The 15,360-nt window shown below is 43.2% G+C and overlaps 1 protein-coding gene across 4 annotated transcripts in view; it reads left to right on the top strand.

The window, feature by feature from the left end:
- METTL24 (methyltransferase like 24) overlaps nucleotides 1-15,360 on the top strand; it is a 74,404-nt gene that overhangs the window by 58,110 nt on the left and 934 nt on the right. For 3 of the 4 annotated variants that reach the window (XM_067546589.1, XM_067546591.1, XM_067546592.1), the window contains one exon: nucleotides 9,923-11,527. In XM_067546589.1, coding sequence (XP_067402690.1) covers nucleotides 9,923-10,237 — 315 coding nt within the window. In that variant the 3' untranslated portion in view covers nucleotides 10,238-11,527. Of the gene's footprint in view, nucleotides 1-9,922; nucleotides 11,528-15,360 lie in introns of those variants that run through there. The other variant, XM_067546590.1, reaches the window with a different exon arrangement.

Below are 15,360 nucleotides of genomic sequence, written 5' to 3'. Positions count from 1 at the left end.
CAATCCATTTACTTCCTGTTATTTAATTTCTTAGCACCAATTTTTAATACTTGAAATCAACTGTGGCAGGTTTCTTTTAAAAAAGGAAGCCGCTTAGCAGTTTCAGGGACCATACAGTATCTTGTCAGATATCACATCCTCAGTGCAGCTAAAATGCCCTCTCAAAAGGAACATTGTATGGGGGAAAATTCCAAGGAATGACAGCCAAGTTCTTACAGTATGAAAGGCTGATGGTGCTATACTTCCCCCACTAAGCAGGGGCTTCTCTGCCTGAAATAGTGCACTCAGTGAAGAACAGTGGCAGCTCTTTGCCGTAGTTAGGAATCTGAGATGGAGTTAAAAATCTTTCCTCTGCAGCTCCCCATACTTGGTTTTCAAGTGGCTTTTTGTAATCCAGCACTTGAATAAAGTCTCTTTGGTCTTTAATTTTCTCCAGTGTCAGTATTTTTCTTTTCTTCAGCAAGTCAATGAGTATGAGTATGAGAAGCCTGGTTGCCAAACTTGTTGGCAGGCTGCGTAGGGGTTAGGTGTTGCATTGCTCAGTGTTACAATGCCTAAGTACCTTCATGCATTTAGCCCTTGGTACGTAACAGCAAGTATCAGAGTTGCACATGAGCAGCTGGTAAATGAACAGATGTGTATATTTTTCTAGGTCTCTGCCTGAGCAATGCAAAGCACTGAAGAGTAGAATGTTAAACTAAGAGATTTAGGCTTGGGTATATGTCACATCGCTGGTAGCATCATATTTCTTTTCTGATCCTTCCAGTATGTGCTTAATAGAAATCATTATTGTGGCTTGGCAACCAACTTTTCTGCAGGGTAAAATGAATTAGCAGCCACATTTCAAGTCAGCTTTGTGAAAGCAGAAGCCTGGTGTTCGGCCAATGCAGCCACAGAGCTATTAATATTGTTTAGGCGATAACTATAAATATATTATGACGGAGTGATCTCAAACTACATCATGGTGGGGCAAGAATGGTGGGAAGGAGAGAGAATGAAGTCAAGCAGCAATTTTCTGAAAAGTTTTCAAAACAGTTAACTTCTCCATGTTTGAAAGTTGCAGCACTCCCATGAAGATAAAGTCAGCAGTGTCTAAGGCACTGCACTGCAATCCTGTACTGATCATACTTGTTTAGACTGTAAATTATCTACACTATATCAAGGTGAATTTTTAAAAAAATATATTTTGCAAAAGCAGCAGCTGTTTGAATTTATAAAGAAGACCTAATGTGTTCATCCCTTTGCTACTTTTCAACTGAAATTTCATAATGAGTTAAGGAAATACAATTTATATTTATAGTGCTGTTCAACACAACACAGTCTAAAATGCTTCATAACTGATAAATAAACTATTACATACAAAAAGCTACATTAAGGTACAAAATCAAGCACTGAAAGTTAAGAAATGCCAGAGCTGAGGTTGCCTATGCAACCTTAATTTGGCCTGCTTGTGCCTATGCATTATGATATAGTCTTTAATTACATGATCGCACGCTATTTTTTCCACAGGACCCCCTGTCTCATTCAGAGCACAGGATGGACAATACTCACTTAATAAGCAGCTATTCAATATTTTGTTTTCTCATTGTTCAGTGTGTGGCCATAGGCTTTATTTACTGCACAAAATTCAAACTCTGCTCTGGAGACATAATTATTAGTTTCCTGATGGGCTTTTCTATGGCACTTGGCACTGTAGTATCTGAGTGCTTCACAAACATTTTATTAATTTATTTTCACAACACTGTTGTGAGGTGAGGGGGTATTATCATTCCAATTTTACAAGTAGGAAACAGAAATTAAGGTCAAAAGTATCCACTAATTTTGGGTGTCAAATCTGAGTCACCAAGGACCTCATATTTCATAAGTAACATTATCTAGTACTTCATGTGTTCAAAGCACACAGTTCCCACTCCCCTTAGCTGCAGCTGGGAGTGCTCAGCACTTCTGCAAATCAGATCCCAGGGCCTCAAGTCAAGCACCTTGAAAATGAGGATTACACAATTAGTGACCACCTGTGGAAAGTTTGGTGTAAGTATCCTGCCTAGCATCATATAGGAACTCTGTCAGAGGCAGGGATAGAATCCAGTTATTCAGAGCATCATTCAGCTGTCTCCAATCCGCTTGCCCAAATGAATCACAAACACAAATTCCTTACAGCACCTCAGTGCTCCTTGGAGGTCTCCCCTCCAAGTACCTGGACCAACTGGACATGGCTTGAGAGTACTGAATGGGTCAGAACAGAACACATGTAAAAAGCAGGATTCCATCTACTACAGTCAAAGAACCCAAGCACTCCCCAAATGGTTGGGCAGCTTGCACCATATGCACAGAGAGGCTGTACTTCTTTTGTTCTGTCATAACCCTTTGTAGGAGTGTGTATTTGTTTGTAGATTAGAAATTTATATAAAATATTAAATCACCAAAAATAAGACAATATTATCTGACTGACATTACGCCCACAAATAGGAAAATGCATACACGTAGGAAACATAACATTTCAGTCTCATTTTCCCCAATAGCAAGCATTGCAGTAGCATGGTCATGCCTCATGAGCTGCAATATCTAGGCAAAAATAGGAGATGAAACGACAAAGTTAGTCTGAAAACAATACTAGAAAATGTTTTTCAGAACTTAACTCCCTGTTTATAACAACCTTGAGGGCATGAAACAAATGTAGTTCCCTGCTAAAGTATTTTTCTCCATCACATGCACTTACTGACTTATTGTAAGCTTATTAGCACTGGGGTGCTGGCATCACTCATTTTAAAACTGACTGAACCACCTAGTTTAAAAACTGAAACAAACAATTGCATGGGATATGTAACAGGTAAGAAAAAAGAAGTAAAGTGTCATGCTTAATTGCCTGGGTGCTTTTTGTTTCAAGTCCTTATGGGTGAAATCCTGCCCCTGTTACAGCCAATGCCGGGTTTAAAAACCGTGCTTCATACCAGCGATCCTTCCTCAGTAAACAATGAGCACCAATGCTGTTTTTACTGTTTTGGTGAGACCCGCGCTGTTTCCTGGTGCTCCATCTGCCGATCCTTCCCATCGCGAACTCATGAGGCTAGAGAACGTAGACTACGTAAACACCTCATGGAGGCAGCAATGCATCCACGTGCACACTCTGAGGTGGCACCAATGGATCCTCCACAAGGCACAGCCGCAACGATAGTGAGTGCGTCCCCTGCTAGGGTGATGCCGGCAGTACCGACGGCACTGATTAAACCCATCATGTTCATAAGAAGCACAGCCATGGGCACAAGGGCAGATTCCCCAAGAGGAACTGCCTCCAAGCATAGTGTTACCTCCCTGAGCCAAAACAAGCCGGGTGAGAAGTCGTACGCCAACATAGCAGCAGCTGCTCTGAAGAAATCTAAAGTGGAGTGGAAGACCAAACATCATGACAGACCAGAGTCCTCTGCCACCTCAACCACCAGTGCACCACTCGAATCTTTGGCTCCATCCACGCCACCTGATCTATCTGGCTTATTATCCCCATTACCGAGCACATTCCTGGTACCATGCACACCTGGCCAAATATTGCCCGATGCCCACAGCAGAACTGCTTCTGCCTCTTGAGGGCTCCCCGCCACAGCATGGATCACCCGGTATCATTCAGCCTCCATTTCCGGTGGACAAACCACTGCTGCTATATCGACCATCTACCAGATGGCCTGAAGAGTCATCACAGACCATACCTGCACCACTGGCTCCACCCGCTCCAACGGCACCGCCCTCTCTGAAACAGCAATCAGATTGAGATTGGTCCTCGGAACCGGGCCCAGCTTTCTCACCTGCATGCTCACATAGCCTACGTATGAACCACCAGCGGAGTAGTGGTTCCGATACCCGCATGGCCCACAGGCACTAATGGACCAGTATGCTTGGTCCTATTGGCATCGTTGGGATCCCATCATGGCCACAGAGCACCGCCACCTCCCCATCACAGACCTTCATCAGAGTACACTGCCATTCTCTTAGCTTATGAGGAACCCACATGGCACTATTATGCCCCAGCACTGTCGGTATCACTGATCCCAACCGGAACATCATCATCCCCAGATGAGGTGCTCATCCCTCTCTCACTTTTCCCACCAGACAATCACGGTCAGTATCAGGACCTGCTGCGCCATATGGAAACGACCCTCAACCAGTCAGCAGAGGATGTAAAAGACCCCCCAGGACAAGTTCCCGGACATCCTACAGCCAGCGGATCCCTTATGCATTGTGCTTCCAGTCGATAACACACTCCTTCAACCAGCCCAAGTGATCTGGCATGCCCTGGGATCCTGCACCCCAACATCTAAGCATGCAGAGAGGCACTACTTTGTTCCAGACAAGGGCACCAACTTTCTTTTCATGCACCCACCACTCAACTCACTAGTGGTGCAAGTGGCAATGCAACGTGCCAGATAACACCACCACTCCTCCAGATTGAATAGCCAAGAAGCTTGACCTGATTGGGCAAAAGGTTTACTCTTCAGCAGGCCTGTAATTCCGCATTGCCAACTACCAAGCCATACTGGCAAAGAATTACTTTAGGTCATACTCGAAACTGGTGGAATTCCAAGCCTCCCTTCTGGAGAACAAACAAATAGAATTCAAGTCCCTCATTGAAGAGGACAAGCTAGTGGCTAAGGTCTCCCTCCAAGCAGCAGTTGATGCCGCAGACACAACAGCACGCTCCCTAGCCTTTGTGGAGATGCTTCGAAGGGACTCCTGGATACAAACATCTGGTTTCCCTAAGGAGGTCCAAGCCACTTTAGAGGACCTCCCTTTTGACAACCAAAAATTGTTTGCATTCACTCAAAGACTCTTGGGCCACACTCCAGTCATTGGACCTATATACTCTGATCCCTGCCTGTTACCAGAACCATCTGTCTTTCTGACCCTGATATCCCACCCGGCCCATCTATCAACCTTACCCTCCACGTCAACAAGAAGAATCCCGCTGCTGCCAGTGTTCTCAACGACCCAGATTTTGTTGCCTCCACCTCTGTTGCCTCCACCTTCCATCAGCCACCCTCAAAACAACCCTTTTAATGCTCCGTAGAGAACTGCAAACCCTGTCCCACCCCTACCCTGGTTTCCCCAATTGTTTTTGGGGGCCATCTTGCTCTCTTCGCTCACAATTGGAGCAAGATTACCACTGATCGATGGGTACTAGACGTCATACACCAGGAATACCTCAGAGTTTCTTGCCTTCCCCCCTCGCCATCCTCTCCTGAATAGTCTTGCAGACCCAGCTCAAATAGACCGCCTACAGAAGGAAACATGCACCCTCTTCAAAAAGGGTGCCATAGAATGGGTCCCATGCCACTATCAGGGTCTTCGCCATGGTTGCGGTATATATGACACGCCTGGGCCACTCCGTTTTCATACCTGGACAACTGGTTCCTATTGGCGTCATCCTGCGACCGCCTCCTCATCACTATCCATATGCTGCATGACCTCCTAAACAGTCTGGACATCTGCATCAATGAAGAAAAGTCCACCCTTGTACCAACTAGAGTGTTCATCTTTATAGGAGCACATTTGGACTCCTGTGCAGGAAGGGCCATCCTTCCAATGGACTGCTTTGCCCTCTCACCTCCCTCATACAAGGCTGCAAGGCTGTCCCCACGCATCCCTCTGTCACTGCTTTTCACACCAGGGACACATGATGGCATGCACCTCCATCACGCCTTATGCCCGCTTTCACATGATGTGCCTGCAACCGTGGCTCCGCTTGACCCACAGAAGGACCACCCCAACAAATGGGTCCTCCTTCCATCCCTCAGTGGCAGCTTCCCTCTCATGAAGGTGTGGCCCATCCAAGATCATGGAAAGCACCCCCTTCAATCTCCCTATGTCTCACACCACCTTTACCATGGATGCTTCAATTATAGGCTGGGGTGCCCACATACAGGGCCACACTGCCCAAGGCCAATAGTCTCCCAGAGAAGCAAGGATGCACATCAACATCCTAGAACTACGAGCGGTCAAGCATGCCTGTCAAGTGCTTCTCCCTCTCATCCACTCCAAACATGTACAACATCTCTCGGACAACATGACAGTGGTTGTATACATAAACAAACAAGGCGGAGCCAGATCATCAACCCTTTGCCAGGAGGCAATCAGAGTGTGGAACTAGTGCCTATGATATGACGTCATACTGCATGCAACCCACTTACCAGGTACAGACATCTTGGCAGACACTCTGTCATTTCTTTCATTGCAACCACAAGTGGGAGCTCCATGACCCCACTCTTTGCTCCATCTTCCATCAGTGGGGCTCACAATGATGGGACCTGTTCGCAACAGCCACCAACCACATGCTTCCCCTCTTCTGTTACAGAGCTGTCCTTGGGGAAGGCTCACAAAGGGATGCTTTTCTCCTCCCATGCACACCGGGACTATGTTACATCTTCCTGCCCATTCCACTTCTCCCACAAGTACTCCAGAGGCAAGACCGAGCAGACCTCGTACTCATACCCCCTTTCTGGCCATGCCAATATGGATTTACAGATCTTCTTCACTTTTCAACTGGCCCTCCAATCTGTCTTTCTCCTCTCATGAACCTCTTTACAAAACAACAGGGCCAAATCCGCCACCTCAACCTGCACCCTCTGCATTTCATGGCCTGATATTTGGATGGGGCTTATAGATAGATAATGCTTGCTTCACGCTGGTGCAAGACATACTCACACATAGCTGATGCCCAGCTACCAGGGCATGCTACCAAGCCAAATGGAGATGCTTTTCAGAATGGGCATCCAACAACCATCACTCCATAGACGCTGTAACCATAACAGCCATCCTGGACTATCTACTTAATCTTCGCTTCTCAGGCCTTGCCCACTCCTCCATTTGAGTCCACCTGGTGGCAGTCAGTGCCTTCCTTCCACTTGTAGACGGCTTCTCTGCCTTTTGCCATCCAATCACTGCTTGATTCCTCTGTGGTCTCCTTAACACCTTCCTTTTGGTTAGGAAACCTACCCTCCCCACCTGCCCCTTAGAACCTCAACCTCATCCTTTCAGCCCTCACTAAACCACCCTTTGATCCCCTGGCCACTTTTTCGATGTCTATTGTGTGCTGGCCTTTTATCTCCAAAGCACCTACTCTTTCTGAGGCTCACCCAGATGCTTTCTCACAATAGCGGAACATCATCGAGGCTGTGCCCTCTCTTCCCAGCACCTCTCCAAATGGATCTCCCACTGCATCACAGAGTGTTACTCCCTATCCTGAGTCTCTCCGCCACGTGGCATCATTGCTCACTCCACAAGACCACAAGCCACCACGTCTGCCCTCCTCGCAGATGTCCCATGGCAAGACATTTGTAAAGCAGCAATGTGATCCTCTATCCACATGTTACCATTCATTACACCATAGCCAACTCAGCAGCAGCAGATGCAGCAGTTGGCCGTGCAGTCCTGTAAACTCTAACCTCTACTGAGCCCTCAAGCCCACCTCCACACTGATTACTGCTTGTTACTCTACCCACATATGGAATCCGCAGAAGGACCAGCACTCAAAGAAGAAAGGGAGGTTACTTATTGTAACCGACGGTTCTTTGAGATGTGTGGTTCCCTATTTGGATTCCAATCCCACCCCCATCCCCTCTGCTGCGGGCATGGTGTCTGTTAGTAAGAGGGAACTGAGGGGGCATTGACCCATGCAGTCTCATAAGACCTTGGACACACCACATGGACCATGCATAATGCATACACGGGTCGACGGAGACTACTTCAAACACTTCCAGCATGTGCACCACATATGGAATCCAGATAGGGACCACACATCTTAAAGAACCATCTTTTACAGTAAGTAACCTCTTTTTCTTCCTTAGCCAAAACTTTTTTTGGATAGACAAATCCACAACTGTCGTTTTAGTCCACAACTGTCTTTTTAGTAAAGACATTTAACTTCTGACAAAACTTAAAAAAAAAACTACTCAAAGCCTCCTTTACACAAAATGAAAAGCTTTTAAAGTTACTCCTGAAAAGCAATTTAGATGCTTTTGGTGATGCTAGGAAGCCTACAGTAAACATATACTAGTAATTAATACATTTCAATAAAAATCCAGACAGCATCATCTTCAGAGAGACTATACCTACTCTGTCATGCACTGAAGAGAGGTTTGACTTTTGTGGTGTTGATAGGTCTCAAGGGTTTGTTTCAGCAATGTAACCTGCTGTAATCTGTAAGCATATTGTACATTCAGGCACATGGGAACAGTCTTTAGGATGAAGACAAAATTCCTGCCATAATGGAGCAAGTAATAGTAGCAGCATAAGAGATTAGAGGATTAATTGTAGTCAACTTCTACAATGCATGACCTCACTTTCATTCCTATCCTTTATACTGATGATTCTGATGAATATTGAGTTGTCAAGTTCCAAATATATTAGTTTGCTTTAACTCAATCGTCCCCATTAATATGTGGAATATATAGGAAAAAGCACTTGAAAAATCCAGTATTTAAGGTGGTAACATCAAGGTATTGTACTTGAAATGATTTGGGAGCCCCTGGATACTTTCTGTCCCAGTTTCTTTTTGTCAAGCCATATATTTTTGGCCTCATTCAGCAGAGCCCATTGTCTGATAGCCTTTGGTAAGTGAAAAGATGAGGCGAAGCAGCAATCAAAAGTCCAGTACATAAAGCAGCATTTCCTTTCCCTCAGTTTGCACACACGCCCATTCTCTTTTAGACACTGAAGGCCAAGTTATTTACAACCTTGGCACTGCTCTCCAGACTTTATTTATATTTGTGAGTGAATTTAGTGCTTATGAAAGATAGGGACAAACAGCTGTTGAATACTTTATTGAAGGCTTCCTTGGCTTCAGCCAAGACACAGCAACAGCTATAAGTACTCCCTCACACCGTTTTGACAGCGTGGCTCACTCCTGACCTGACTCCCTCCTATTCTAGGCTGGGGCCTCTCTTGAGCAGACCATCAGTTCTGCCACAGAAAGAAAGCTCTTTCTGCCCAACACAGCATAGCTCATTGAATTCTAAATATGTGAATGGCCCTAAATCCCAGAGGAAAGCAAACGTGTGTTGCAATGAGGGGTTTGGAAAGGCACTCTGAATAACAGGCACTTGGTGTAAGCTGGAAAACTTGTCTCTCTCGCCAGCAGAAGTTGGTCCAATAAAGGATATTGCCTCACTCACCTTGTCTCTACAACAATGTTGCATAGATTATCCGTGATCGTTTTTAGGTTTGGGAAACAGTCCCATAAAAAGACCAATAACCAATTTCACTGTTACAAATAGACAAGGGCAGCAGAGGGTATGCAGCTGTTGTCTTCTCATATACTTACGAGTGGAAGGTCTTTGGGGCAGGAACCACCTTTTAACTTTGTGCATATATAGCCCTAACACAGTATTCCTGTTTGGCCCCCCCGGTGCTATTGCTGTATAAACAAACAACTTTTCATCACTTCTGTTACAATGGCTCACTGGATTTTGTAATGCTAAAGAAAGTAATGGACAAGTAGCACTTCCTTAAACCAAGGCACAGCAAAGGCTAAAGAAAAGTATGATTAGAGTATCTTTTCATCTCAGTGTGTGTTTCTCACCCCTCTAACTTTGAGATACTCACAGGATTTGTAAAGGAGTAAAATATAGTGGTTTAAGGACCACATCAGTACCCTCATTAGAAGCCCCAGACTACAAAGCCTTTAAAACAGGGAATTGAGGGTGGGGTGTGTGTGCGTATGCACGCACAGGTGGTGTTGGGGGGAGTTATGAACAAGCAATTGTGAAACTTCAAAAAACTGGTTCAGTTATCCCCAGGAGGTTCTGGGATGTCTAAATAAAAACAGCACACAAGAGCAATTAAGTAAAATTGAATTAACCATCCAAAGTGCCAAGCTTTTCAATTTATCAGCAATTGCGAAATCTGTCTTTTTCATAAAGTAATTAGCTTTTTGTTACAGATTGATGTGCTCAAGGCAGATATGGAAAGTGCTGAGTGGAAGATTTTGGAAAATCTGATTCTGGAAGACATTGTTGAACAGATAGGACAATTGGTCTTTGAAGTCCACATTCATTGGCCCGGATTTGAGGTCAGTGGCAATGACAGCATGGTGGTCCGATACTGGTACAGTCTTCTCAAAGAACTAGAACTGAAGGACTTCAGGCTTTTTCACACTTACAAAGACTTATCCAAACCACAGATGTTTCTGAAAAAGGAAGCCTTCAATGCAAGTAGCTGCTACACACTAAGCTGGGTGAACACAAGATGGAAATAGCATAAAGGAATTGATGACATGTAATCATCCCACTCAACAGCATTAGTGAAAAGGACATTGGAGCAGCTGTCAAAAGTTACTGAACTTGCATACAGAGGCCCTGCTATCAAAATCAACTGTTTTTCTGTTTCTCAGCACTATCACAAAAGCTGGATGTTCCCATCATGCATTGCTTTGAGTAGTAGAAAAATCTTGCATTGAAATTGTTTTGTACAGTGCAGCTTGCATAGGTTACATTGATAGACTTTATTAGAAACAAAGACATTTGCAAAATGTTTGTCTAAAGTGGTTAACAGTTCTCCAGACATGGCTGTGGATTGACCCTAAAGGTCAGCAGAAAACTGTCCCTGAAAACTCCTCCAAGCATGCTGGGATTAGCTCTAGTACAGTGAACACCAAGATATGCTGCTTAAAAAATAATTGATCCAAATAATTTACTTTCTCAGGGATGACCAAGTGATGCATTTTCCTTAAATGATTATGCTTAAACTAGCACCTTTTATCATTTTAAAAACACTCCAGCAACAATGATGGCAGATTGTCCCTTGTAAGTAATTGTTGATTGGAAGAGAATAGTCAACTGGAAATCTAGTCAATTAAAAAAAAAAGGTGTCATGTATTTTCAGATACCCCTGAATATATGCGCATACCAACTTCTCCTCTACATGCATTCTTCCCTCTGATCAGTCCCCCTTCCAAAGGCTCCCAAGCTCAAATCACTCAACTGGCCCCACCAGGCCTCCTTCAGAAGCTGGCAGTCCTCACTTCCTTCAGCTGGCAGGCTCAAGCAAGACATTTTAAACTGCCTAAAGAAGACATTTCCCCTTCAGTTTACCAAAAACATAGTAAAGGAGTGCAGGGTTTATGTGAATATTTCCAGAACTCTGGCCCATCCAATATTGCCCATACTTCTGGGAATCTGAGGGGAGTAAAGAGCTTTTTGTAATGTTTCACCATTAAACTTTGTATTAAATAAAACGCACACACTGTCTCCCTTGCTTTGGAACGTCCCTTTCCTTTTCCATTCTTTATCTTCCTTTGCTTTCCCATCTGCTGTGAGTCATGGTGTTTCTCCCTTCCCACTCATTTTTCAGTCTGTCCTCAATTCATTTTACTATGTTTAATAAGTCTTTCCCCAATCATTTGTTTCCTGTTTTGTTCCTTTAATTCACTCTCCTTCCTCTTCCATGCTCTCTCCTCTTATTAGCTTAGCATTTCTCTTGCTGCTCCTTTGTCCACACCTATCTCCACAAACTCCCTACTGTGCTGCTACATCACACACATTGCCATACAGACCAACCTTCAAGTGTATGTATGTACCATTTTCCTAACACCTGTGTAGCATACCAACTGGGTGCCCTGCTATACAATTTCCCCATTAGTATCTCACACAAATACATCAGTCAGTTCTCCCCCCATCCCAGGATACAGGGTCCTCTTACCAGCAGAAACTTCTCCAGTCATCTGTCTTCTCCCTATAAGATGGTAGCAGCAGCTTTCTCAACCCCAATGTGAGGACTCCTCCTCCTCCTGCTTTCTTTCACCTGCTGCTGCTGCTTAGCACAACCTCTCTTGGTGCCTCCCCCAGCAACCTCCAAGCCACCCATTCAGAAAATAGGAATTACCATGGTGGAGCAGACTAGTGAGCCATCTACTCTTTAGCAGGTGCCAGTACTAGATGCTTCAGTGGAAGATGCAAAATATCCTGAAGTTGACAATTATGGAATAATCTGCCTCCCCACTCCAAAGAATTTTCTTCATACTCCCCTCAGTGAAGGCAGTTTTATGCCCTGATACAATAGGGCTTCTCTCACTTCCAAACATTTAAAAAGAGGTTCTTACTATTTATGTGGCTAATGTTCAATTCTTTTTTGACTCCTCTTAAGTTCTTGGCCACATTGTTATCCTGCAGCAGTGAATTCCACAAGGGACTGGGGCTTCCAGACAGATCAATATACAGACCCCTCGTTTATAGATAAGCATTAATTTTCCATTTCTGTACTAACTTGGTTCCAGATAGCTGAGCTCTGAAGTCATGCCAAACCAATCCCTGGAATTAATGCACTCTGAATAAATGCTGTAATTGTCTCCCAAGAATTACAACACTGAAGAAACCCTGCAGCTAAAGCACTGCACTGGTTGATTCCCAACATCTAACTCTATTTAGATTTTCCATGGAGAGAACTTTCCATGGTGCCAATCCACATGGGCTGCTAATGAAGCAAATTAGCGTTCCACTCAAGAGGCTATGATCCTATGGAATGATCTTTGAATGAAAGTGAAGAGGGAATTCCTTCTTTACTACAAGCACATTAGATGCAAGCTCTTATGTAGTGAACAATAAGATCTTTTAGGAGATACAGAGCCATAAGAGTCTGTATTAAAAAAAAAGTCTAAGGAAGTCTGACTTCCTCAACTGTTACCTGGATCTAACTTAAATGGGATCACGAACAACCCCAAGAATGTCTGAGCCATCATTTTTCAGAAGTCAGACTTCTGAAATCTGGGAGTGATTATGAAATTGTTTTAGAAATAATGCCACATCTTTTCCAGTGGGATAATCTTTGAATAACTAAACTGGTAGTCTATTGTAACTAGTTCCAGATGAGTAGCGTAAGAAAACACGAGCTAGCGGTTCAATGTGTGGATTATATAATTTAAATTTTTTTTAAGTTGAGGATTCTGAAGGAGATGCATATGTGTATTATAGTTTATGGCTCTGAAACCATGTAGAAATGTAATTATAGAAATGGAGTTTGTTCCATCATGCATCTCTTGACGTTATGGTAGGCTTGTGACTTTAGAATACTCAGAGCTCATCATTTGTCTCAAGATTCCCAAATGAAATCAGGAGTGAGCAGGGGAGGGGCAAAAGTTTCTGGTTTTGTACCACCTGCAGGAAAATATTGCAGTACCTACAAGTAATTTCAAAAGAACTCCTACCTTAGATTAATTAGAAAACTCTTCAGCTTTAGAGTCCCTGGCTTTGGCTGTAACAGGTCCTCCTTAATGTGTCCTCCTTAACATTTGGGCCCCCTTACTTCTGGTCCCCTCATTTTTGTCAGAGTCTATTCTCGTTTAAAGAGCCCAATCTCAGGTTGACGGAGGGGATGAAATTCCCAGTTGTTCCATCTTCCCACTATTGAGGAATCCTAACAAAGTTTAATTTAAAATTGCTTCTCTTATCACATATCAAATATTAATATGGGACAAGTAATGCCACATATGCATAATGTACTTCATCTGAATCTGCCATTAGAATCGGAGAGAATGACCATACAATGGAGCGGAACCTGTTATTTGTAGAAAACATCCATCTTGCTTCCCTACTTATTCCTTGTCTAGTCCACTTACCTTTGCTGAAACAAAAGCATCTGAATTATTTGGCTGCTTTATAGGTACATAAAGACAAAGTAGATCATATTGATAATCTTTCAATAGCAAAGGAGCTCATCCAAAAGTGTAATTCAAGGCTTGCTGCTTTTGGAAATGGATAGCTAGAATGTCAGCTTGTTAATGTCAACCATTTACAGCACATTTGCTTTGCATTAGTAACCGTATTGATAAAAATTTATTAAATGCCACCCTGAGTGACTGGCTACACTGATTATATTTTAATTTACAGTAGTTTTAAAAGCAGTTAATTCTACATACAGCTGGTGCCTTGTAGAGATGTAGTGATGAACAGTGTGGCACTCTATGTCAAACAATCTCACTTTTCAGACACTATCCCTTCAAGGGCGAAGGGCACAGGATGGGTTGTCACTATAGCAAACTGGTTTTAGGATGAGCATATTGAAAGGAATGGTCCCATTTTTAGAATGCAGACTTGTTTTATTTGCAGGTTTTTTAAACCTGATCAGGAATGACAGCAGCAACTCTGGTGCCCTGTCCCTCTCCACACTTAATTTGTGCTTCCACCTCTGGGGACTTTGATCAAGTCTATGAATCATGATATCTACACTAGCAGGACAGGCCTCAGTATTTGAAAGATCAAAGGAAGTGCAAGAGAAACATATGCTGGTCCTTTGTGCGATCACTTAAAATAATTATTCTTGGCAGATGCAAACAAGGCTGTTGCAGGAGTCCCTAGGATAAAACACATGGAAGGAATTATTCTCTTGGATGAATTATTTGACAGCGGAGTCCAGATGTTTTATTATTCAAATTGTGGGTTCGCTCTCTGGAATAAGTCTTTTCAGAGATCATCTGTTCTAGTTCACTTGATCGGATAGCCAAGCTGTAGAATGATAAAATACAAGCCCATTTGTACAGAGAAGGTCTCAAGCCTAAATAAGAACTGGAATGTTTCTTCAATTTAACTAGATTAACCAACGTAAGTAATTATATTTTCAACATTTCCTGAAGGGAGGGAGCGTGGTGGTGTACTCATGTGCACACACACCCCGCCCCTTCAGAAACAGTGGGGGAAAAAAGTGCCTCTGGTGGTGATCTCCTCCATTGTATATTTAATATAAGATTCATTTCTAAATAAAAAAAATCACTGGATCGCAATGTAACCCAAAGACTCTTAAATTAAGCCTCCATTTACAACAGGCCTGTAAAGCACAGGGTGTACATACAATGGTAGTAAAACTTTAAAAAGTTTTCAGCTCTGAGTGTCCATCTTTTGATCATAAGGTATTTCAGAGCCCTAAAAGAAAAGGATTAAAGTCTTTTTCTAAACAGGAGATTAATGGAAGGTCCATTTAATGGACAAAAGTCCAATCTAAGAAATCAGGTTTAGAATACCTGTGCTTTGGACCTCTCTGGGAACGGAGCTAGCATGTAACAAGTCTCAAATTGGTTAGTTATTTTTTGAATATTTTTCTGGACCGGGAAGGCCTTTTTCATTCTTTTCCTCCTTTGAAAGATTAATTTCAATGAAGTAGAGTATACAGTCTTTGGCGTTTGAAGGAAATGACAGACGACAAACTTTCAAATTAAAACCCTCTTAATCCAGTCTAATCCATATCATGCAGAAAAATGCATAACAAGATAAAGTGCCGTGACATTCCAATAAATCTCAACCTTGTTTGTTAACTAACTGATAAACTCCTTTGGAGGGGCACAGTGTGAACTAATGGCAGTGGTTACTGTTGCACATGCTCTACCACCTTGCC

This window comes from Emydura macquarii, unplaced genomic scaffold (genome assembly GCF_026122565.2).
Source record: "Emydura macquarii macquarii isolate MOO-44397 ecotype Brisbane River unplaced genomic scaffold, CSIRO-AGI_Emac_v2 contig_1146, whole genome shotgun sequence".
Taxonomy (NCBI): domain Eukaryota; kingdom Metazoa; phylum Chordata; order Testudines; family Chelidae; genus Emydura; species Emydura macquarii.
Note: the sequence above shows the minus strand (reverse complement) of the source record. Positions and strands in the feature narration are given on the sequence as shown.